The sequence below is a fragment of the Mobula hypostoma genome, chromosome 2, assembly GCF_963921235.1.
Source record: "Mobula hypostoma chromosome 2, sMobHyp1.1, whole genome shotgun sequence".
NCBI classification, from domain to species: Eukaryota; Metazoa; Chordata; class Chondrichthyes; order Myliobatiformes; family Myliobatidae; genus Mobula; species Mobula hypostoma.
Genome location: NC_086098.1, coordinates 244,263,148 through 244,288,982, shown reverse-complemented (window position 1 = coordinate 244,288,982; position 25,835 = coordinate 244,263,148). Strand labels below are relative to the sequence as shown.

At 47.0% G+C, this 25,835-nt stretch overlaps 1 protein-coding gene across 2 annotated transcripts in view; it reads right to left on the bottom strand.

The window, feature by feature from the left end:
* The window catches only part of LOC134343041 (ubiquitin-conjugating enzyme E2 Q1), a 102,830-nt gene that overhangs the window by 56,966 nt on the left and 20,029 nt on the right, over positions 1-25,835 (bottom strand). For both annotated transcript variants that reach the window (XM_063041871.1, XM_063041872.1), the window contains exon 2: positions 848-952. In XM_063041871.1, the coding sequence (XP_062897941.1) occupies positions 848-952 (105 nt within the window). The remainder of the gene's footprint in view (positions 1-847; positions 953-25,835) is intronic.

Sequence of the window (25,835 nt, the reverse complement as noted above, 5' to 3'; positions counted from 1 at the left end):
GACCTTTGGACAGGTAGATGATAGGGAAGGTTTAGAAGGATTCAGGCCAAACTGGACCCCTAACTAAAAGGGCAGGGGACACCATTATCTGTTTGCACAAATCCCCCAACCTGGAAATGTATCCTTGTTTTTAATCATGGACTCCCCTTCCACCAGTTCAGTAGGAGCCCCTACACCAGGGTAACCCACCATCCCCTCCTTGGGGAAGAGAATGAAAATTAATGCAACATCTTGTTTAAAAAAAAATAATTATTTAAAAACAAACCCAAGTTTAGATCATTTAACAGTGGTGCAGAATTCCCCTATGGACTAAGAAAAGTTTCCAGACCTGTTTCTGCAATTTCCCCCGGAATATTCTCAGTAGCTTCAAGCGGACCACAACATTGTGGTTTGGAGGCTTACTGTGATCCAGAGAGTTATGGCAGATGGAATTGGGGCTTTATGGCTTGGCTCTCGGTAGGGTCACACATGCCAAACAGGTGAAAGGGTAGAGACCAGACTAACAGTGGCCCGGCGATGCTCCAGGTTCAGGGGTTCAGCTCAGGGGTGAATGGCCAAGCAAAACTGTTACGGAAACAGCGATGAAGCATCTGATTGTGACGGTAATCCTGAGTCTCCACCTGTGACTTGCACGGCTGACAGTAGCGAAAACTACTGACATGATAAAGGACGCCGCCTGGGATGAAGGGTCTTCATTGCTGCCCTAAATGCCTGCAGTGTAACGGGTAGCAAGTATTCTTAGCAAGCCATGAATGGCTGACGAATTGTGCTAAACTCAGGAGGGGACCGGCCAAGGAAGTGGGCTGGTTCTTCCAGGTCTCCTTTCCCCTCGCTCCCCCAGACTCACCAGTGTGTTTCCTTTCTTGAGGTCAACGAGTCGCTCTAGCACTGCTGCCAAGTTGGGGTCATCTGATTCCACGAACCATATGGGTGGCACCGAGGGATAGGACTCCTGGAAGACAGGACCATACAGAAGCACGGTCAGCTCTGGAACCTGGCCGTTCACCTCAGCCCATCCTGCGCCCCACTGTTTCCCCAGCCCCACCACCCCATCCTACTCAATCAAATTATCAGGATTGGAAAGGAGGAGGTGGGGAGGAGTACAAGCTGGCAGGTGAAACCAGGTGAGGAGGAAAGTGGGTGGGGGAGGGTAAGAAATTGGGATCTTCTCTTCCCACTTCCTGCCTCACTGTAAACCTCTTTGCTTCTCAAAATTCTGCCTCGCGATGGGATGCAGGTGATGGTTGGTGCGTACCTGTGACCGCAAGGCTCGATGTACTGACATTTTAGATTAGATTTAAATTATGAAGACACGCAGTCCTCTTTTATTGTCATTTAGTAATGCATGCATTAGGAAAAGATGCAATATTTCCTCCGGTGTGATATCACACAACACAGGACAGACCAAGACTGAAAAAACTAACAAAACCACATAATTATAACATATAGTTACAACAGTGCAACAATACCATAACTTGATGAAGAGCAGGCCATGAGCACAGTAAAAAAGTTCAAAGTTTCTCGAAAGTCCCACATCTCACGCAGACGGGAGAAGGAAGAAAAACTCTCCCTGCCATGCCGACCACAGTCCGACTCTGAGTTGTCCGAAAACTTCGAGCCTCCGATCAGCCCTCCAACACCGAGTACTGAGCACCATCTCTATCCCAGTGATTCGACCTCAATCTTGGTCGCCAACAGCAGGCAAAGCCGGGGATTTTGAGGCCTTCCCTCTGGAAGATTCACGATCACGCAGTAACGACAGCAGCGAACGGGCGTTTCAGAAATTTCTCCAGATGTTCCTCTGTGCTTTCACGTCTGTCTTCATCAAATCAGAATTGTCCGCTAAATCCCTACGTTCTCTGTTTCATCAGTAACTGGCTCGCAAGCGAGAAACCGGCAGAGATTAGCAAAATTGTCAGGGTGCTTGAAACTGAGGAAGAAAGTCTTGAACTGCGGGAAGATCAGTTAAATGGATAATTGGCAGTGGGGACGACAAACAAGGGGAGGGGTGGGAACACAGGGACCAAAGAGTGCATGTCCCAGAAGGAGGCGTGGGAGCTGACATCACCTGCACTGTCAAGTCATTGAACGAGGTCAGGGAGATCATAAACACAAGAGATTCTGCAGATGCTGGAAACCCAGAGTAAACACACACAAAATTCTGCAGGAAGTCAGTAGGTCAGGCTGCATCTACAGAAATGAACGAACACTCAACATTTAGGGCTGGAACCCTTTATCAGGGCTGGAGAGGATGAGGGAAGAAGCCAGGATAAGGTGAGGAGTGGGGAGTGGGGAGTGGGGGGGGGGAAAAACAGGGATAGGTGATAGGTGAGACCAGATGAGAGGTTACGGTGGGTGGTGAGTGGAGGGGAGGGGATGAAGCAGGAAGCCAGGAGGGGATAGGTGGAAGAGGTAAAGGGCTAAAACCTTTGGAGAAAGGGAAGGAGGAGGGGCACCACAGAGAGATGAGATGACAGGCAGTGAAGGCGCAAGACAGGATAGTGAGAGAATGGGAAGGGGAGAAATTACCAAGGGTTAAGAGAATTCGACGTTTATACCTTCAGGTGGGAGCTTCTCCACCCACATTCCCCACTCACCTGGTCTCAACCTTCACTTGCCAGCTTGTACTCCTCCCTCTTCCCCCCCCACTTCTCATTCTAGCTCATTTCCCCCTTTCTTTCCAGTCTTGCTGAAGGCTCCCGGCCCAAAACACAGTCTCTTTATTCGCTCCACAGATGCTGCCCTACTTGCCGAGAACCTGCAGCATTCTGCACGCGTTGCTCGGGAAGGTTACAAGGCCTGCCTGTCCCTACAACAAGAGCCTCTCTCTCAATGTCAGCACAACCGAAGAGCCGATTATTGAATATAGGAGAGAGAAGCTGGAGGTTCTTCAGCCAGTTCTTATTTGCTCAGCAGAGGTGGAGAGGGTCAGCCACTCAGGGACTTGTGGTAGTTTTATTTTGTGACTATATGTGCTGTGTGCATCTATACTTACTGTGTTTTGCACCTTGGCCACAGAGGAGAGGTGTTTCATTTAATTGTATATGTGTTTTGTTGAATGACAATAAACTTGAACTTCGAAATTTTCTTTGGGGAGGGGGTGGAAATAGGTGAGTTAACTGTAGCTGCACAGGTCCAGAGTTGGTGAGAAGTTCCTAGGACAATTTAGAGGAAGCAACACTCTGCATCTGATCCCAGGAGTGTGAGTTGGGAGTGTGTGATGGGACAGTGTAGAGGGAACTCCACTCTGTGTCTAGACCCTGGGAGTGTGTAATGGGACAGTGTGGAGGGAGTTTCACTCTGTGTCTGACCCCGGGAGTGTCAGATGGGACAGTGTAGAGGGAGCTCCACTCTGTGTCTGAACCCAGAAGTACGTGATGGGTCAATGCAGAGAGTGTTTCACTCTGTGTCTGACCCTGGGAGTGTGTGATGGGACAGTGTAGAGGGAGCTTCACTCTGTGTCTGACCCCGGGAGTGTGTGATGGGATGGTGTAGAGGGAGTTTCACTCTGTGTCTGACCCCGGGAGTGTGTGATGGGATGGTGTAGAGGGAGCTTCACTCTGTGTCTGACCCTGGGAGTGTGAGATGGGACGGTGTAGAGGGAGCTTCACTCTGTGTCTGACCCTGCAAGTACGTGATGGGTCAACGTAGAGAGAGTTTCACTCTGTGTCTGACCCCGGGAGTGTGTGATGGGACAGTGTAGAGGGAGCTTCATTCTGTGTGTAGCCCCTGGCCACCCTCAGGGTCGCTCGGCTCGCTGTCGTCTAGGGAAACAGCCTCGGCCCCGGCAAACTGGGTAATTCGTTTGTGTGGATGCTGTGTGATGTACCCCACCCTGCCCAAATAACAGACAATACACCAGATGCAATTAAATGATATACAGTTTGTAGATATTACTGGAACTATATAATTAAAAGAGAATAAAATATAAAAGGAAAATAAAAGGCGCCACACTTATCAAAGTTCAATCTCTTCGTGCACAACAAGCGTTGGAGCTCAAGGACCTTCTTCTTCACCCTGCGACCCCCTCGAACCACCTCGACCGGCCGCCTGGGACCAACAACGGTGGTCAACCAGACGCTCCACACAAATCCGTCTCCGTCTCCTTGCCGAACGTCCCGCTCGGGGTCCGACCCCGTTAGTGGACTCACAGCACCTCATCCATCCTCTGTCTCGCTCTCCCGCCTTCTGTCCCAAAACCCCCTCGCAAACAGTATCTTCAAATACACCAAAACCATAACAACTATCCCTATTGGTTAATAACGTATTTCTTATCACCCTCTAAACCACAACAAGCTGCTAGCGCAAACTTTCTCAGCGTTTAAGACAACAAAGCCACATTCCCCAGATTAACATAACAAAGACGCCATTTTAATTAGCCTCCGCTGTAACATAAAAATCGAAACCCCCTTACACTCTCCCCCCACCAAATAAAGTCATGTCCTCATGACTTCTAAATAACTTGCCAACCAGTCCTGCAGACACACAACACACACATACACAAATACACACAGTGACAGTGCTCCCCAAACAGTGGACCTTACTCCCGTCCCACGGGCGCTAAATAGGCCAACCTATCTGGGAGCTTCTTAACCTTCTGAGACCTCCGTACCCCCTCACCTAAACCCAAAAGGCTCAGACACTACTAGGGATACCTCGGGCCTGCTTGCCAACTCCCCTCCCACTCAGGCCACCACTACAGCTCGGAGCCCCCTGTCCCGTGTCCGGGCCCCACCTCTACTCCTTCCCAATCCTGCCACAACTCAGACTGCCCACAGCTAGCCCTCCCCACTACACCTGACTCAGTGGGAGAAGGGCCAAAGGTCTCTTCCTCAATCGTGGGGAAGTTAGCGAAAGGCAGCATGTACCACATGTGCAGCACATCATCCTTCGAATCCGTATCCTTCCTCATTCCCTCGATCGGTAGCTGCTGTTTGAGTTTCTCCAAACTGAAACATTTAGCCGGGGCTACCCCTTCAGTCTCCTGCAGTCGAGACGTCAGCTTCTTTGGGGACTCCTTCAACTCTCGCCACAGCCTCAGTAGTTCTGACTCACGGTTCCTGCCCATCTCAATCTGGGACACAGTTACCCCACCAGCTTCTCCCACCCTGACCTGAAAAGCAGCAGTTAAAGGGTGTTCAGCCTTTGGTTGTTTCTTCCTGAGGATGTCTTCCAGGTCAACGTTCAGTTTTTCCACTTCATTTAAACTCATGATAGTCACCTTCAGGTTCCTTTCAAGCGTCCGCCGCCCTTTTCCAAGATCTGTCCTCCATTTCTTTACCTCCTCGGGAGTGTAGTCAAACTCCCCTCCCTGGGCGCTCGGTTTTCTGCTGACCTTACTCAGAACACTTCCTTGATCTTCCCCAACTTGCAAGTCTTCCAATCTGTTCTGAATGGATGTCTTGAGTTTCTGCTGATCCCTTCGAAGGTGGGTCATTGTTTCTTCTCGCTGGATTAATTCGTCAGTATATGACCGCAGTGCGGTGCAAATCCCCTCTCTCCCCTGTGTCTCCTTCAGATTGACGACCTGGGGTTCCCTCCCCAGGTCCAGCACCGTCTGTCCCAACACCAGGAAGTTCAACTGGTATGTCGGGTCATTTTCCTCACATTGTACCAAACTCCTCCGGCCAAAAACTCCTCCACATTTGACACTTCGCTTCGGTCGCCCGGGCTCAGCCACTCGCCTCGCCTCATAGTCCCCCCAGGCGAATCCAAGCTCTAGGTGGTCATCCACATACGTCAAAACTCCACACACCTTCACTTGCCCCATGGTCTTCCTCATGTCCCGCGGGAAGGATGCAGGGGCTCCGGATATGCCCCTGGGCATCTTTTCCGATCGGAAGAATCCTAGGGAACTAGTAAAGGCTATCTTCAGCTCAACAGCCGCACTCCTCAGGATCTGGCAACATCCACCCCTCAGATGCAGCACATCAAACCACATCGCATAATCCACACACACGCTGCCTTCATCTTCCACGCCGCTAGGGTCCAGTTGCCACGACCTCTCTCTCACTGAGGTGTCTTCAGTGGTCAACTCCCCTCCCTCGTGGTAGTTCGGAGCGTCTACTAAGAGGGTCTCACCCTCAGCTACTTTCCCCAAGCCGTACCACCACCGGGTCTCGTTTAAATTCGGTACTGGCTCAAGGCTGCTACACACGTCCTCAGAAGCAACTGGACACGCTGGGTGCCCAGAAAATGCCTCCATGAACTCCAGGGTCATTAACCAATCATCGTCTTCTGGATAACTACTGCCACTAGTACCCAAAGTCTCCGGTGCCCTTGCGGTTGTCAAGGGTAAATGCTTCAGACACCGGTTGTAAAACGAACTGTACAACAACTTGATCTGTGCCCCGCGGTCGAGGATAGCTTTAGCATTGCTTCCCTCTATCCACAACGACACCCTGGGGCGTGGTCCCTCTGAGCCTTCAGGAATAGGGTCTTTTCCTTTCGGAAGTTCATCGATACATTGCTGGGAACGTGCTTCCCCAGAGACCCCAAGCCGTTCCCCCACTGGGCCTCCACTAAGTTTCTCGATCCCTCTCTGATCAGCTAACAACTGAGGGAGGGGCTGATCCCCTGAAATGATCCCCCTGGCACTGCAAGCAATTTAGCCGCCCTCCTAGCCAGAGAAGATACACTGAAAACTTTTCCCCCATCTTTCAAATAACTGACAGCTGTCACTACGGTGTAAGTGAACCTGACAGTTCTAACACTGTCAACAGCCTGCCTACTCAAACTTTCAACCAATCCCTGTCGCTCTCCCTCAACCGAGCACTGCCACTCATCTAACAACTGAGATCCGCTCTGCCCACGTCTCACACGCCTCCGCCCCTCTTGGGGTGCACACTATCCCAAGTGCCAGGCGGAGCCTGCCAGAGCTAGAACATTTATTCGCAGACTCTACCTCCAAATCAGACCACTCTTTCCTCTCTCTCCCAACCGCATGGACAGCCTCTAGTGCCACCTCCCACTCGTCAATGCCAGCCTGAACTCGAACAAAGACCTCACCCACAACGCATACAGCAATCACCAGCAAATAACCCACAGAGACACACATTACAGATTTAAACAGGGCACCCACACAGCATACCAGCAGACTCAATCTCAGACAAAGCCCACACAATGTAGCCCCCCGGCCACTCTCAGGGTCGCTCGGCTCGCTGTCGTCTAGGGAAACAACCTCGGCCCCGCTAAACTGGGTAATTAGTTTGTGTGGATGCTGTGTGATGTACCCCACCCTGCCCAAATAACAGACAATACACCAGATGCAATTAAATGATATACAGTTTATAGATATTACTGGAACTATATAATTAAAAGAGAATAAAATATAAAAGGAAAATAAAAGGCACCACACTTATCAAAGTTCAATCTCTCCGTGCACAAACAGTTGGAGCTCAAGGACCTTCTTCTTCACCCTGCGACCCCCTCGAACCACCTCGACCGGCCGCCTGGGACCAACAACGGTGGTCAACCAGACGCTCCACACGAATCCGTCTCCGTCTCCTCGCCGAACGTCCCGCTCGGGGTCCGACCCCGTTAGCAGACTCACAGCACCTCGTCCATCCTCTGTCTTGCTCTCCCGCCTTCTGCCTCCAAAACCCCCTCGCAAACAGTATCTTCAAATACACCAAAACCATAACAACTATCCCAATTGGTTAATAACATATTTCTTATCACCCTCTAAACCACAACAAGCTGCTAGCGCAAACTTTCTCAGCGTTTAAGACAACAAAGCCGCATTCCCCAGATTAACATAACAAAGACGCCATTTTAATTAGCCTCCGCAGTAACATAAAAATCGAAACCCCCTCACATGTGTCTGACTCCGGGAATGTGTGATGGGACAGTGTAGAGGGAGCTTCACTCTGTGTCTGACCCCGGGAATGAGTGATGGGATGGTGTAGGGGAACTCCACTCTGTGTCTGACCCCAAAAGTACATGATGGGTCAATGTAGAGAGTGTTTCACTCTGTGTCTGACCCTGGGAGTGTGAGATGGGACGGTGTAGAGGGAGTTTCACTCTGTGTCTGACCCCGGGAGTGTGTGATGGGGCGGTGTGGAGGGAGTTTCACTCTGTGTCTGACCCCGGGAGTGTGTGATGGGACGGTGTAGAGGGAGTTTCACTCTGTGTCTGACCCCGGGAGTGTGTGATGGGACAGTGTAGAGGGCGTTTCACTCTGTGTCTGACCCCGGGAGTGTGTGATGGGACAGTGTAGAGGGCGTTTCACTCTGTGTCTGACCCCGGGAGTGTGTGATGGGACGGTGTAGAGGGAGTTTCACTCTGTGTCTGACCCCGGGAGTGTGTGACAGGATGGGATGGAGGAACTTCCCTCTGCAAAACACCATAAACAGAGTAATTTCATTCACCACTCTACTCCCATATGGAGGTAGAGACCACAGACCGGATGTAACTCCATTAACTACACAGTGTGGAGCTGCTGTGGCACTTACAGCCCGTGGTCAGATAACTTCACTTCATGCCTCACAGGCAGATTCAGAGTTTCAGTTCCTGTTACTGGTTTTCTCCACAAACTCTACCCACTCCCAGGGAGCGTTCTGCCCGAGCAGACAGTGACGCAAGTAGACCCGGTCAAGGCCACATCGTAAAAACTACATCTGTGCACAGAACTTCAATGGTTCGCATCAAAACATGGATACACCTAAGCAACATACATCAAAGTTGCTGGTGAACGCAGCAGGCCAAGCAGCATCTATAGGAAGAGGTGCAGTCGACGTTTCAGGCCGAGACCCTTCGTCAGGACTAACTGAAGGAATTAGTCCTTCAGTTAGTCCTGACGAAGGGTCTCGGCCTGAAACGTCGACTGCGCCTCTTCCTATAGATGCTGCTTGGCCTGCTGCGTTCACCAGCAACTTTGATGTATGTTGCTTGAATTTCCAGCATCTGCAGAATTCCTTTTGTTTATGGATACACCTAATCCACCTATCCCCACCAGTACTGTACACTGGTGTAATACAGTGACAGACCCATCCCCACTGGCACCGTACACTGGTGTAAAACAATGACAGACCCTTCCCCACCTGTACTGCACCCCAGTGTTATACACCGACAGACCCCTTTCCACCGGTACTGTACCCCGGTGTTATACACTGTCAGACCCACCCCCACCGGTACCGTACCCCGGTGTTATACAGTGACAGACCCGTCCCCACCGGTACTGTATCCTGGTGTTATTAGGATTAATTAGTTTCAGTGTAATTATGGAGAAGGATAGGACTGGACCTAGGATTGAGATTTTTGATTGGAGAAAGGCTAACTTTGAGGAGGTGCGAAAGGAGTTAGAAGGAGTGGATTGGGAAAATTTGTTTTATGCGAAGGATGTAACAGAGAAATGGAGGTCATTTAACGGTGAAATTTTGAGGGTACAGAATCCTTATGTTCCTGTTAGGTTGAAAGGAAAGGTTAAAAGTTTGAGAGAGCCATGGTTTTCAAGAGATATTAGAAACTTGGTTCAGAAAAAGAGAGAGATCTTCAATAAATATAGGCAGCTTGGAGTTAATGAGGTACTCGAGGAATATAAAGAATGTAAAAAGAATCTTAAGAAGGAAATTAGAAAAGCTAAAAGAAGATACGAGGCTGCTTTGGCAAGTAAGGTGAACATAAATCCAAAGGGTTTCTACAATTATATTAATAGCAAAAGGATAGTGAGGGATAAAATTGGTCCCTTAGAGAATCAGAGTGGACAGCTATGTGTGGAACCAAAAGAGATGGGGAAGATTTTGAAGAATTTCTTTTCTTCGGTATTCACTAAGGAGAAAGATATTGAATTGTGTAAGGTAAAGGAAACAAGAAGGGTAGTTATGGAAAGTATGCAATTAAAGAAGAGGAAGTATTGACACTTTTAAGGAATATAAAAGTGGATAAGTCTCCGGGTCTGGACAAGACATTCCCTAGGACTTTGAAGGAAGTTAGTGTAGAAATAACAGAGGCTCTGACAAAAATATTTCAAATATCATTAGAAACGGGGCTGGTGCCGGAGGATTGGCATATTGCTCATGTGGTTCCATTGTTTAAAAAGGGTTCTAAGAGTAAATCTGGCAATTATTGGCCTGTGAGTTTGACGTCAGTAGTGGGTAAATTGATGGAAGGTATTCTTAGAGATGGTATATATAATTTTCTGGATAGACAGGGTCTGATTAGGAACAGTCAACATGGATTTGTGCGTGGAAGGTCATGTTTGACAAACCTTATTGAATTTTTTGATGGGGTTACTAAGAAAGTTGACGAGGGTAAAACAGTGGATGTTGTCTATATGGACTTCAGTAAGGTCTTTGACAAGGTTCCACACGGAAGGTTAGTTAGGAAGGTTCAATTGTTAGGCATTAATATGAAAGTAGTAAAATGGATTCAGCAGTGGCTAGATGCGAAACGCCAGAGAGGAGTGGTGGATAATTGTGTGTCAGATTGGAGGACGGTGTGTAGCGGTGTGCCTCAGGGATCTGTGCTGGGTCCATTGTTGTTTGTAATATATATTATTGATCTGGATGATGGGGTGGTAAACTGGAATAGTATGCAGATGATACCAAGATAGGTGGTGTTGTGGATGATGAGATAGGTTTTCAAAACTTGCAGAGAGATTTAGGACAGTTAGAAGAGTGGGCTGAAAGATGGCAGATGGAGTTTAATGTTGAAAAATGTGAGGTGCTACATTTTAGTAGAACTAAACAAAATAGGACATACATGGTAAATGGTAGGGCATTAAAAAATGTTTTAGAACAGAGGGATCTAGGAATAATGGTGCATAGTTCCCTGAAGATGGAATCTCATGTGGATAGGGTAGCGAAGAAAGCTCTTGGTTTGCTGGCCTTTATTAATCAAAGCATTGAGTATAGGAGTTGGGATGTAATGTTGAATTTGTAAAAGGCTAAATCTGGAGTATTGTGTACAGTTCTGGTCACCGAATTATAGGAAGAATGTCAATAAAATTGAGAGAGTGTGGCGACCCACTTTCCAGAGCACACGAACCGGCTCACGAAACAGCGCGCGCAGGCAGAGGGCCGGTCCCAAAAAGGGCGCCAGGCCATCTTCACCAGCAGGGGGAAAATCCCACGCGCGGAAAGGGTCTGGGAATATGCATTCCCCACAGCAGTCCCGCCCCAGGGAGGGCGGGAACGGGAAGGCTTTAAAGCGGGCCGCGAAGTTTGAATAAATCTCTTTATCGCAACTCCAACTCACCGACTCCGTGTGGTTATTCTAGCGCTGTGTGTAGCACACCGCTACAAAAGCACAGAGGAGGTTTACTAAAATGTTGCCTGGGTTTCATCTCCTAAGTTACAGAGAAAGGTTGAACAAGTTGGGTCTTTATTCTTTGGAGCGTAGAAGGTTGAGGGGAGACTTGATAGAGGTGTTTAAGATTATGAGGGGGATTGATAGAGTTGGCGTGGTTAGACTTTTTCCATTGAGGGTGGGGGAGATTTAAACAAGAGGGCATGGGTTGAGAATAAGAGGACAAAAGTTTAGGGGTAACAAGAGGGGGAACTTCTTTACTCAGAGAATGGTAGCTGTGTGGAATGAGCTTCCAGCAGAAGTGGTTGAGGCAGGTTCGATGTTGTCATTTCAAGTTAAATTGGATAGATATATGGACAGGAAAGGAATGGAGGGTTATGGGCTGAGTGCAGGTCGGTGGGACTAGGATAGGGCAAGAGTTCGGCACGGACTAGAAGGGCTGAGATGGCCTGTATCCGTGCTGTAATTGTTATATGGTTATATGACCAATCCCCACCGGTACTGTACCCCAGTGTTATACAGTGACAGACTCATCCCCATGGGTAACATACTCTGGTTTTATAGAGTGACGGACTTATCCCCACTGCTCAAAACTCCCGAGAACACGGTAAGCCAGACTGACACACTGTGACATGACTAGTCAAGTACAGCAGTGCCAGAGTCATCCTGTGCCAGGGCAGAAACACAACACCGCACTGCGCCCCTCCCCCCCAGCAGTGCCTTGTCAACAATCATTTCTCAACATTTTAGGAACCACTCCTCCCCCTCCACTATCAGGATTCCGAATGGCCCATAAACAGCACCTCACGATTCATCTTTTTCAGTCTTTATTGCACTGACCTGCTGTCACAAAACAACAATATTTCACAACGAACGTCAGTCAAAAGAGATCCAGTTCTGATTCAGACCCCCGGTTTTAAACTCCTCAACCAGGGCAAAGGTGCTCCTGGCAGCTAACTTGTACAGTTATAGACATAGAAACAGACCCATCAGCCCATCTAGTCTGTGCTGAACCGTTAATCTGCCTAGTCCCATTGACGTGCACAGACCATAGCCCTCCATACCCCTCCCATCCAAATTTGTCTTAAATGTTGAAATCGACCTCGCAGCCAGGATATCTCAGATCGAGTCCTCAGCATTCTTAAGTGGAAGGGTCAACAGCTTGAAGTCACGGTCCATTTAGGTATCAATAACATGGGAAAGACAAGTGACAAGGTTCTGCTTAGGGAGTTCAGTGCTAGGTTAAAGGCAGGACCTCCAGGGTTGTGATCTCAGGATTGTTATCTGTGCCACCTGCTAGTGAGGCCAGAACTAGGAAGGTTATACAGTTTAATACATGGCTAAGGAGTTGGTGTAGGAGGGAGAACATTAAGATTTTTGGATCATTGGGCTCTCTTCCAGGGGAGGTGGGACCTGTACAAAAAAAAGTTTGCATCTGAACTAGAGGGGGACTAATACTCTAGCGAGAAAGTTTGTTCATGCTCTATGGTGGGGTTTAAACTAGAGTTGCAGGGGGATGGGAACCAGAGTGCCAGAATAATTAGTGGAGATTTTGTGGAGGCAGATGCTGGTAAGACGTCAGACAAAGTTAGGAATCAAAAGGTTGAGCACGGTGTGACTAGTGTCCTGAGCTGCCTATATTTCAATGCAAGAAATATCGTAGGGAAGTCAGGTAATAGTGCTGAACATGAGGTAGGGTGGCTTACAAACAGGCTATGTGAGGAGAGGCTGTTGATGGGGCAAAATTATAGTCAACAGGACGAGTTGTAACGTAAAAGGTGGACAAAATCAAAAAGGGTGAATACAGGACTGAAAGTGTTATATTTGAATGTGTGCAATATATGGAATAAGGCAGATGAACTTGCAGCACAGTTCCCAAGTCCCCTTTCACATCATACTGCTGGTGTCTTCCACTGTGAAGACTGACACAAAATACTTTATATCACTTCATTGGCCTTTTCATTGTCCCCTATAACTACCTGTCCAGCATCGTTTTCCAGCAGTCCAATATCCACTCTCGCTGCTCTTTTATACTTTATGTATCTGAAGCAACTTTTGGTATACTATTGGCTAGTTTACTTTACATCTGAAAGTATGAAGGTAGGCCATAGTCACTAGAATTCAGAGAATGAGGGGTTGAAACCTATCAAATGGTGAAAAGCCTTGATAGGGTGGATGTGGAGAGAATGTTTCCTATGGTGGGAGAGTCAAGACCAGAGGACACAGCCTTAGAATATCAGGGCGTCCTTTTAGAAGAGAGATAAGGAGGAAATTAGCCAGAGAGTGGTGAATCTGTGGAATTCTTTACCACAGGGAGCTGTGGTGGCCAAGTCTTTATGTATATCAAAGGCAGAGGTTGATAAGATTCTTGATTGGTCAGGGCATGAAGGGATACGGGGAGAAGGCAGGAGATTGAAAAACTGGATCAGCCATGATAAAATGGCAGAGCAGAAATGATGGGCCAAACAGCCTAATTCTGTCCCTATATCTTGTGATCTTATGGTCTAAATTAGGCTCAGCAATGTCTTACACAACTTCAACATAGCATCCCAACTAAGAGAGTTAGATAGAGCTCTTAAAGATAGCGGAGTGAAGGGATATGGGGAGAAGGCAGGAAAATGGGACTGATTGTGGATGATCAGCTATGATCACAGTGAATGGTGGTGCTGGCTCAAAGGGCTGAACGGCCTACTCCTGCACCTATTGTCTATAACTCTTATACCAAATACATTGATTAATGAAGGCCAGTGTGCCAAAAGCTTTCTTTATAATCCTAACTACAGTAGTGTGCAAAAGTCTTAACACATATCTATAGCTAGGGTGCTGATGACTTTTGCTCCGTCCTCTATATGGAGCAGAGAGCGAGGTTGTCAATCTGGCAGGAGCAAAGCATATTGGGAATGGTGAAGGTGGAGTGCCGCGCGAGGGGTGTGGGACAGGTGGCAGGGGGTGGCGTGGGTGCAGACACACCCAGCCCCGAGACACCAGGCAAGGATTTTTGATTCCAAACAATTGGTTTATTGATCATTATAGAATGTGTTTCTGGTGCTTCCCACTCCCTCCCCTCTCCCTTCACCCTTTTCCCGACCATGATTCCCCTCTCCTTGCCCCCTTCCCACTCACAATAGAGAACCATATCAGAATCAAGGTTTATCGTCACTCACATAAGCAATGAAATTAGTTTTTTTTGTGATGGTGCAATGCATAAAATTACTGCAGTACAGCGCAAAAGTCTGAGGCACCCTAGCTATACATAGGTGCCCAAGACTTCTGCACAGTACTGTACCTGTGACGGCACTTTCAAGGAATTTTTGATCTGTGCCCTACCGTTCACCTGGTTCGTCCTCCCAAAGTGCAACCCCTCACACTTGCCTGTGTTAAATTCCATCTGCCATTTGTCAGCCCACTTTTCCAGCTGGTACAGATCTTACTGCAAGCGTTGGTAGTCTTCCTTGCTGTCCACTACACCCCCAATCCTGGTGTCATCAGCAAATTTTCCAATTCAGTTTACCACATTATCATTCAGTTTGCTGATATAGATGACAAAGAACAATGGACCCAGCACCAATTCCTGCAGCACTCCACTAGTCTCAGGCCTGCAGTCAGAGAGGCAATCATCTACAATCACACTCTGACTTATTCCACAAAGTCAAAATCTAATCCAATTTACTACCTCATCTTGAATGCCAAGCGACTGAATCTTCTTGACCAACCTCTCATGCAGGACCTTGTCAAAGGCCGTGCTAAAGTCCATGTAGACAACACCCACTGCCTTTCCTTAATTCCTTGAAAAACTCTCCAAGATTGGTTAGACATGACTTACCACACACAAAGCCATGTTGACAGTCATTAATCAGTCCCAGTCTACCCAATCACTTATATATCCGGTCCCTTAAAATGCCTTCCAGTAGCTTTCCCACAACTGATGTCAGGCTCACCGACCTATAACCTCCTGGCTTACTCTTACAGCCTTTCTTTAACAATGGAATATTAGCTGTGCTCCAATCCTCTGGCACCTCACCCACGCTCAAGTATGTTTTAAATATCTCCGCTAGAGCCCCTGCAATTTCTGCACTAGCCTCCTACCGGATACAAGAGAACACATAGTCAGGCCCTGGGAATTTATCCACCCGAATTTGCCGCAAGACAGTAAACACCTCCACCTCCAATATGTATAGGGTCCCTGACCTCACTGCTGTATTGCCTCACACCTTATAGACTGTGTGTCCGTCACGTGAGTAAATACAAGTGCAAAAGATCCATTTAATATCTCCTCCAGCTCTTTAGGCTCCACACATGGATCACCACTCTGATCTTCTAGAGGACCAATTTTGTCCCTGGCTATCCTTTTGCTCTTAACATATCTGTTGAAGCTCCTTCACCTTGTCTGCTAGAGTGACCTAATTTCTTTGTTTAGCCCTGATTTTTTTCTTTAAGTGCTCCCTTGCATTTCTTATTCTCAAGTACCTCATTTGTTCCTACCTGCCTCTACCTGATAGACATCTCCTCCCTTTAACCAAGGCTTCCAAGGTTCCCTAAACCTGTTATCCTTGCATTTTATACTGACAGGAACAAAAAGACTCTGAACCCTCAAAATTCCACTTTTGAAGGCTTCCTACTTCCCAGGGAACAGCCTGTTCCAATCCACACTTGCCAGATCTTTTCTGGCACCATCAAAATTGGCCTCTCTCCAATTCTAAATCTCAACCCAAGGACCAGCCCTATCCTTTTCCATAATTACCTTTAAACTAATCGCATTATGCTCACTAGATACATAGTGTTCCCGTACACAAACTTCTGTCACCTGCCCTGTCTCATTCCCTAATTGAAGATCTAGTATTGCACTCTCTCTAATTGGGACTTCTATGTACAGATTAAGGAAACTTTCCTGAATATATCTGACAAATTCATTGTCATCCAGCCCCTTTATAGTTATGGGAGTCCCAGTCAATATGTGGAAAGTTAAAATCACCAACTATCACAACCTTACATTTCATGCAATAGTCTGCGATCTCTCTGCAAATTTGCTCTTCTAAATACCACGGACTGTTGGGTGGTCTATAATATAATCGCATTAACATGGTCATACCTTTCCTATTCCTCAGTTCTACTCTTGAGGACTCACTAGATGAGCTCTCCAGTCTGTCCTGAATGAGCACTGCTGTGACATTTCCTCTGACAAGTAATGTCCTCCCCCTTCATTCCCTCCCACTCTGAGCATTGGAACTCTGGAACACTGAGCTGCCAGTCCTGCCCCTTCTGCAAACAAGTCTCACTAAAGGCTACAATATCATAATTCCACGAGCTGATCCATGCCCCGAGCTCATCTGCTTTTCCTTACACCTTGCATTGAAATACACTCAGCTCTGAAAACTAGTCCCACTATGCTCGACCTTTCGATTCCTGACTTTGTATGTAGGCTGAACAACATCTTTCTCCACAACCATTCCACTATCTGTTCTGACACTCTTGTTCCCACCCCCCTGCAACTCCTCCTCTTTCTGTGCAGCAAGTGCAAACCTTCCTGCTAGGATATTAGTTCCCCTCCAGTTCAGGTACAAACCGTCCCTTCTGTACACGCCCCACCTTGCCTAAAGAGAGCCCAATTATCCAAAAAATCTGAAGTCCTCCCTCCTCTACTAACTCCTTAGCCATGTGTTAAACTGTATAATCTTCCTATTTCTGTCCTGACCGCCACGTGGCATGGGTAGCATCCTGAGATCACAACTCTGAGGGTCCTGTCCTTTAATTTAGCACCAAACTCCCTGAACTCACTTTTCAGGACCTCGTCACCCATCCTACCATGGTGTCACTGGTACCATGACCTCTGGCTGCTCACCCTCTCACTTAAGAATGCTGAGGACTTGCTCCGAGATGTCCCTGACTCTGGCACTTGGGAGGCAAGAAACCATTTAGGAATCTCATTCTCAACCACAGAACTTCCTTTCTGTTCCCCTAACCAATGAATCCCCCATCACTACAGCTCACCTCTTTTTCCCCCTTCCCTTCTGAGCCACAGAGCCAGACTGAGTGCCAGAGGTCCGAAGCTTTCTTCAGCTTGGTCATTCCCCACCGCACCCCCTCTCCAAACAGTAAAAGCCAAGGGGTACTCCCCACTGCTGCCTGTCCACTTTCCCCTCCTGACGGTCACCCAGTTACTCGTGTCCTGCACAGTGAGTGTAACTACCTCCCCTGTATGCCCCGTCTATCAACCCCTCATCCTCCCGAACGATCTGGAGTTCATCCCGTTCCAGCTCCAACTCCTTAACATGGTTTGTTAGAAGCTACAGCTAGATGCACTTCAAGTCAAGTCACTTCAACCATAACTTCTGGTACGGAACACAGTAAAAACGAGACGACATTTCCCAGGACCATGGTGCTACATGAAACAATACAAAAACTACACTGAACTATGTAAGAAAAAACACAAAAACTACACTAGACTTCAGTGCTATAAAGTGCACAAAACTGTGCAGGTATTACAATAAATAATAATAAACAATAAACAAGACAGTAGGCACAGTAGAGGGCGGTAGGTTGGTGTTAGTCCAGGCTCTGGGTATTAAGGAGTCTGATGGCTTGGGGGAAAAAACTGTTACATAGTCTGGTCGTGAGAGCCTGAATGCTTCGGTGCCTCTTTCCAGATGGCAGGAGGGAGAAGAGGAGGTCTCCCTGCCTTCCCATATCCTGAAAAAGAAGCATTCCAGTATCCTGCCCGACACTCCCTCTGCTCTAAACGTGGGATAAGGATAATGAAAAAAGCCTATGGCCTAGCCTCTCCACGCTAAAGCCTCATCTCACCACTCCAGCACTGGCCCACTCACAAATGGCTGCTCTGCTTAAACCTAACTTTGTAATTAGGTACTTGACAATGTCCATTATGTGTAATCCAAAGTCTTTGTCATTGTTGAGACCTGCTAGCATGCTCCATCTCTGGATGAGGTCACACCTCATTCTCCTGAACTCTCGACAACAGAGGCACAGTCTACAACAGTGGTCCCCAACCACCGGGCCACAAAGCCTGTGCTATCGGGCTGCGAGGAAACGATATGATTCGGTGATATGAAACGATATGAGTCAGCTGCACCTTTCCTCATTCCCTGTCATGCCCACTGTTGAACTTGAACCCACGCGAGATCATTACGCACACGAGGTCATTACCCACGCAAGGTCATCAGTTGGTCATTAACCTACAACTACTCGATGAGTAAAAAACAAACGTCGCTTGAGTTTCTTTGAATGAGGTGGCAGAGGACATAAAAGGCCTAACGATGACGATAATGTAGAGGCACTTGAGGCCAAGACTGCAAAAAAAAAGCTTCCTTCAACAGAAAATACGAGTTGTACATAAAATATGGCTTTATTGCAACCAGTGACTCACATGCTCCAAGCTCCGCGTGTGATATGTGGAGACAAGCTGTCTAATGAGGAACGGAAGCCCTCAAAGCTGCTTCAGCACCTTGAGTCCAAGCACCCTGCACTTAAAGACAAACCCGTTGAGGTTTTTGAGCAGAAAAAACGTGAGCAAGCAGGACAGAAGCAAGTACTGAGAGTCACCACCTCCACAAACGTTGCTGCTCTGAGAGCGTGGTACTTACTGGCTAGCCGTATTGCTAAGGATAAGAAGCCTTTCACTGTCGGTGAAGAATTGATTCTGCCTGCTGCCAAGGGCATGTGCCGTGAACTGTTGGGAGAAGCTGCAGCTAACAAGATGGCACAGGTTTCTCTTTCAGCTACCACAGTTTCAAGGAGAATCGATGACATAGCCGAGGACATCGAAGCACAGCTGTTGGAACGGCTTAACGAGTCACCATGGTATGCTATCCAGGTCGACGAGTCTACCGATGTCAACAACAAGGCAATACTGCTGGTTTATGTGTGATACATACTTCAAGACGATGTGCATCAGGATATGTTGTGTGCACTGCTGCTGACAACTAACACAACTGGGGCAGAACTATTCAAGTCTTTGAATAACTACATGTCAGGCAAACTGGACTGGTCATTCTGTGTTGGAATATGCACAGACGGGGCTGCAGTTATGACTGGACGGCTGTCTGGTTTCACTACCCGAGTCAAAGAGGTTGCTCCTGAATGCCAGTCTACACACTGTGTCATACACAGGGAAATGCTGGCTAGCCGAAAATTGTCACCCGATCTTAACAGCATATTGAGTGACGTTGTTGGAGTTATCAATCACATCAAAGCAAAAGCCCTTAACTCACGTCTGTTTGAGCAGCATTGCAAGGAAACGCCTTCTCTTACACACTGAAGTCAGGTGGCTATCAAGGAGGAGAGCCCTGGCCAGGGTTTCTGAGGTAAGAGAGCAGCTACAGAGATTTCTTTCAGGAAAAAAGTCACCACTGGCAGCACACTTCAGTGACGAGGAGTGGATAGCAAAACTTGCTTATCTGTGTGACATCTTCAACCTGCTCATTGAACTCAATTTGTCACTTCAGGGGAGAATGATAACTGTCTTCAAGTTGGCAGATAAAGTGTCTACTTTCAAAGCCAAAATGGAACTGTGGGGATGGCGAGTGGACAGGGGCATATCTGACATGTTCCCAACATTAGCTGGGATTTTGGGAGAGACTGAGGCTGCACCGTCCTTCTCACAGCTGGTGTGTGATCACCTAACTTCACCGTCGACAGAATTCGAGCGTTACTTCCCAACCACAAATGACCCAAGATGTGCAAAGGAATGGGTCCGTGACCCATTTGTGAATATCCCCGGTGAATTATCCATGCCAGCGCGAGAAGAAGATCAACTCCTCGAGCTTGCAAATGACAACGGGCTGAAAAGTATGTTTGACATAACATCTCTGCCGGCATTCTGGATCAAAGTCAAGGCTGAATATCCTGAGATAGCCACGAAAGCACTGAAAACGTTGCTTCCATTTCCAACATCATATCTCTGTGAAGTGGGGTTTTCTGCAATGAATGCAACGAAAACTAAATTGCGGAATAGACAGGACATGAGGAACCCCCTTTGAGTATCGCTGTCTCCTATCACCCCTGAGGAGACTGAGGTCCTTTCACATCTGCCGGACGATGCTGAGGATGTTCTACAAGTCTGTGGTGGCCAGTGCGATCATGTTTGCTGTTGTGTGCTGGGGCAGCAGGCTGAGGGTAGCAGACACCAACAGAATCAATAAACTCATTCGGAAGGCCAGTGATGTTGTGGGGATGGAACTGGACTCTCTGACGGTGGTGTCTGAAAAGAGGATGCTGTCCAAGTTGCATGCTATCTTGGTCAATGTCTCCCATCCGCTACATAATGTACTGGGTGGGCACAGGAGTACATTCAGCCAGAGACTCATTCCACCGAGATGCAACACAGAGCGTCATAGGAAGTCATTCCTGCCTGTGGCCATTAAACTTTACAACTCCTCCCTTGGAGGGTCAGACACCCTGAGCCAATAGGCTGGTCCTGGACATTTCATAATTTACTGGCATAATTTACATATTACTATTTAACTATTTATGGTTCTATTACTATTATTTATGGAGCAACTGTAACGAAAACCTATTTCCCCCAGGATTAATAAATTATGACTATGACTAAACACCTGAAATAAGGTGTAGGGAAATCGTAGCAAGAGCCCGTCAGAAACATTTACGGGCAAGGTTCCAGGGTTAGATGCGGAGAATCCGGGATTGTTCGGTGAAGAAGGTGAAAATTGGAATTGGTATTGGTCTAGTGAAAAGCTTGTCGTGCAAACTGTACAAATCAAATCATTACACAGTGCAGTGAGCTGGAATAAGGTAAAACTATTACAATGCAGAATAACATGCAAAAGCTGTGATTGTGAGGTCAAGTGCTCTCTTATGCTGCAAGGAGAATCATTCAATAGTTTTATAATAGCGAATTGGAACTGCTTTATTATTGTTACGTGTACCGAGATACAGTGAAAAGCTTGTCTTGCATACTGTTCACACAGATCAGATCATTCCACAGCGCATTGAGGCAGAATAAGGTAAAACAACAGACTGCAGAATAAAGTATAACAGCTACAGAGAAAGTGCAGTGCAGGCAGACAATAAGGTGTAAGATCATAATGAGGTAGGTTCTGAGGTCAGGTGTTTCTTATCGTACAAGAGGAGCGCTCAAGAGTCATAACAGTGGGTTAGAAGCTGTCCCTGAGCCTGGTGGGAGAGGGGAGAAGAGAGAACATCCAGAGAGATAGATCTCACGATGCAGACTCAGCCCAATAGATCACAGACTCATCCCTCGTAACGAGGTAGTTTGGGAGGCCAAGGGTCCATCTTATCGCACTAGAGGACTGTTCAACAGTCTGATAACAGCGGGATAGAAGCTATCCTTGAGCCTGGTGGTACGTGCTTTCAGGCTTTTGTATCTGTCTGATGAAGGGGGGGAGCAGTAGAGAATGTCCAGGGTGGGTGGGGTCTTTGAGGGTGGGGGCTAGATTCTGTGATGTACCAAGGTGTGTCCACAACTCTCTGCAGATTCTTATGGTCACAGGCAGAGCAGTTGCCATTCTGGCCCACACACACACACACACACACTCCCCACTGGGCTACCTGTGATCAGGAAGGTCACGAGAGTCGGGGGAACTGGAACTGGTTTGTTATTGTCACATGTACCGAGATACAGTGAAAAGCTTCTCTTGCACACGGTTCACACAGATCAGATCATCACACAGAGCATCAAGATAGAACAAGGGAAAACAATAATTACACAGAATAAAGTGCAACAGCTACAGAGAAAGTGCAGTTCAGATAGACAATAATGTGCAAGATCATAAACAGGCAGATAGCAAAGTCCAGCGTCTACCTTATCACATTCAGGAACAGGTCGGGTTCAGGGGATGATGGCCCAAGCACTGGCAAATGGGATGAGCTTGGTTTGGGCACCTTGGTCAGCACGGAAAGTTGGGCTGAAGGGCCTTTTACTGTGCTCTATTACTCTATGAAGTGAAGGCGAGTTTGGATAGGGTTGACAGATGGATGGAAGTGGCTGCCATTCATAGAACAGTGGACAGCACCAGGGGAGAGCTTACACAGCAAATGGTAGGACACCGAGGAGTATGGTTGAGCAAAGGGATCCAAGACCAAAGTAACGAGGTCCACGATTCCTTGAAAGTGGTCCCACAGGTAGACAGGGTCATAAAGAGAGCCTTTGGTACGTGAACCCAAATTTAGAATGGGTGCGCATCTATGGTTACCTACCTGCAGGAAAGATATCAATAAGATTGAAAGAGTAGGATGTCGCCAGGATTTGAGGACCTGGGTTCTAGGGAAAGGTTGAATAGGTTAGGACTTTATTCTCTGGTGCGTAGGAGAATGAGACGAGATTTGATAGAGGCATACAAAATGCTTAGGGTGTAGACAGGTATAGATAGCATGTAGGCTCCCCCCTCCCCGGGTTGGGTCAGAGGTTATAGGTAATGGGTGAAAGGTGAAATATTTAAGGGGAACGTTTTCCACTCAGAGGGTGGTGTGAATGCCAGCAAAAGTAACAGATGTGGGTTCAATTACAAAATTTAAGAGAAGCTCAGATATGCACATGGTTGAAGGAGCTATGGAGATTAATGGTCTGTGCGCAGCTAGATGGAATGAGGCTAGCATTGACTAGGTGGGCCAAGTGGCCTGTTCCTGTGCTGTAGTGGGCTCCATGACATTATAACACACAAAGGGGTGGGGGTACAAAGGAAGAAGTTAAAAAAAGGCTGTAGTTATAATCTGGCAGTGGTGGTATTAGAATCGGCCTGTATAAAAGAATTAGATGAGGATAGGAGAATAATCTGGGGTGTAGGGGCAACGGATTTGTCCTGTCTGGAGCTGGCTTAGCTCTCTGATACGCTGATTCCACAATTCAGTGGGAGATCCCTGTCCAGGATTCCCATTCCCCTCCCCCCCACCTTCCAAAACAACAGGAGAGTATGTGCTGGCAGGGCTGAGGGAGGCAGCAGCAGATTTAGAGATGGTAGCTATCACAGGAGCCTCTCTCACCACAGTAGACAGGGAGGGGAAAATCGAGGGAAGTGTCAAACCTCACATCAAAAACAGGTCCACCCTGAACAAACATGACTCTGCTCTGTACGGAGCCCGCAAGAGATTAAAGCTGGGAACAAGACGCTGGCCCGCCCTAGGCACACCAGGGACTGTGATCAGCTCAGCTTTAGATCCTGAATCACAACCAGGGTTATTATCTCTGACATATGTCGTGAAATATGTTGCTTTGCGGCTGCAGTGCAGTACAAAACAAGAAAGTATAGAAGTTACAATAAAAAAATAAACGACACAAAAGAGTAATCAGGACAAATCAAGATCAGGTCACTGGCATGTCGGGAAATTTGTTTTGTGGCAACAGTACAGTGCAATTACTGTACATTCCAATAAGAAATAAATAGGGCAGATGAGGAATAATGAGGTTGTGTTCATAGACCGTTGTGAAATTATTTCTGATATGGGATGTGAAACGTGTTGTTTTGTGGCAACAGTACAGTGCAACTTCGGGCAGATGGGGCTCGTCAGCCGAGGTTGGCAGTTCATCTGGTAGAAGGGAAAACTCTGATCTCAAATCTCCACTGCCTTGCGCCTACACCCACCCATGGGGGAAGGCTTCGGGTGTAAACCCCCGAGGAAAACTCCAGAGCTGGAGTCCCCAAGGCAGTCCTACATTGAGCTCAACGCTGACTGGCAACTCCTGTGAACCCGCTGGTGCCAAACTGTATCAGCCTCTGCCGTTCCTTTGGATTCACCAGCCGTGTGGAGTGGGAGAGGATGCTGCACGGGCAGCATCTTGCTCTCCATACCGTACTGCCTTGGCATGCATGTGACAGGCAGGATGCAACACCCATGGTCAAACACTCTACGGTGCAGTGCAATAGATTAAAAAAAACTACAATTACAAATAATAAATAATTGCAAAAGAGAAACAGCATCATAATATTCATTGTCCATTCAGAATTAGGCTTATTACACTGGACAACTTTCTGAAGCCTTTGTGGATTTTGGGCTGCTGACCATGAAAATCACTACGCCATTTCCCTATCACAACATTTTTATGAAATCACCTATATTTGTTCTTTCAACTCATAATTCAAGTCAGAAATAACTGAAGTCAAAATTAAAGCCGTAACTTTTGTTGGTTCACAAATCAATGACAGACAATTTGAAGAACTTCTAGTGGGACCAGAGAAAAATCACATGGAAGGCATTCAAGGATGTTATTGAACATTTTCTTGACAACAACAGAGCACCAATCTACGTGCAGCTGGTCCACAACATGCTTCAAGCATACAAAACCATGAAGTGCAACATGTCACTAAAGATTCATTTTCTGCGTTCCCATTTAGACTTCTTCCCTGACAACCTTGGCACTGTCAATGACGAGAATGGTGAAAGGTTTCACCAGGACATTGCGGTCACAGAGAAACAATATCAGGGCAACTGGAATCCATCAATGCTGGCTGAATATTGTTGAGACACTTAAGCGAGAAACCTCAGACACAGAGTACAAATGAAAATCATCAAAAGAAACACTTTTAATTTAGTTGAACTATTGCAAAGCGTCAGCATTGTTATGCAATTAAACACACTATATTCAATAAAAGTTACTTTGTTTCCCCAAATTCCTACATGATACAAGTAGTCTTACAAGATACATGCTGTCCAAGTTGCATGCCATCTTGGACAATGTCTCCCATCCACTACATAATGTACTGGTTGGGCACAGGAGTACATTCAGCCAGAGACTCATTCCACCGAGATGCAACACAGAGCGTCATAGGAAGTCATTCTTGCCTGTGGCCATCAAACTTTACAACTCCTCCCTTGGAGGGTCAGACACCCTGAGCCAATAGGCTGGTCCTGGACTTATTTCCTGGCATATTTTACATATTACTATTTAACTATTTATGGTTCTATTACTATTTATTATTTATGGTGCAACTGTAACGAAAACCAATTTCCCCCAGGATCAATAAAGTATGACTATGACTAAATTTGTATTGAACTTTGCATGGTCTATGATAAACAAAGAAAAAAATTCTAGGTAAGCAACACTTTTGAGAAAAAAATTGTCCGGTGTTATTACTTACATATACTGTGAAATACATTTAAAATGCAATATGTAAAAATGCAATTTGTTAAAAAATTACAATAATATAAAAAAAGTGAAAAAAGAGAGCAAGATGTTGTGGTGGTGTTCATTGACCATTCAGCAATGTGATGGCACAGGAGAAGTGTTTCTAAAATGTTGAGTGAGAGTCTTCAGGCTCCTGTACCTCTTCCCTGATGGTAGATATGAGAAGGGGGCATGTTCTGGATGATGAGGGTCCCCATTATGGATGCCGCCTTGCTGAGGCACCAACTCTTGAAGATGTCCTTGATGCTGAAAAGGGTCGTGCCTGTGATACAATGGCTTTGTACAGGGGAACAAGACATAGCTGCTGGAGGAACTCAGCAGGTCAAGCAGCGTCCTTAGAGGGAAATGGATAGTTTCGACCCTTCACCTGGGCTCAGAGTGACGCTGTAAGGTGGTTCAAAGACCCAAGATTTAAAATTCAGAGATATTGAAGGGTGGAGGAGATATTCCCTCATATGAGAGAAGCTCGAACTAG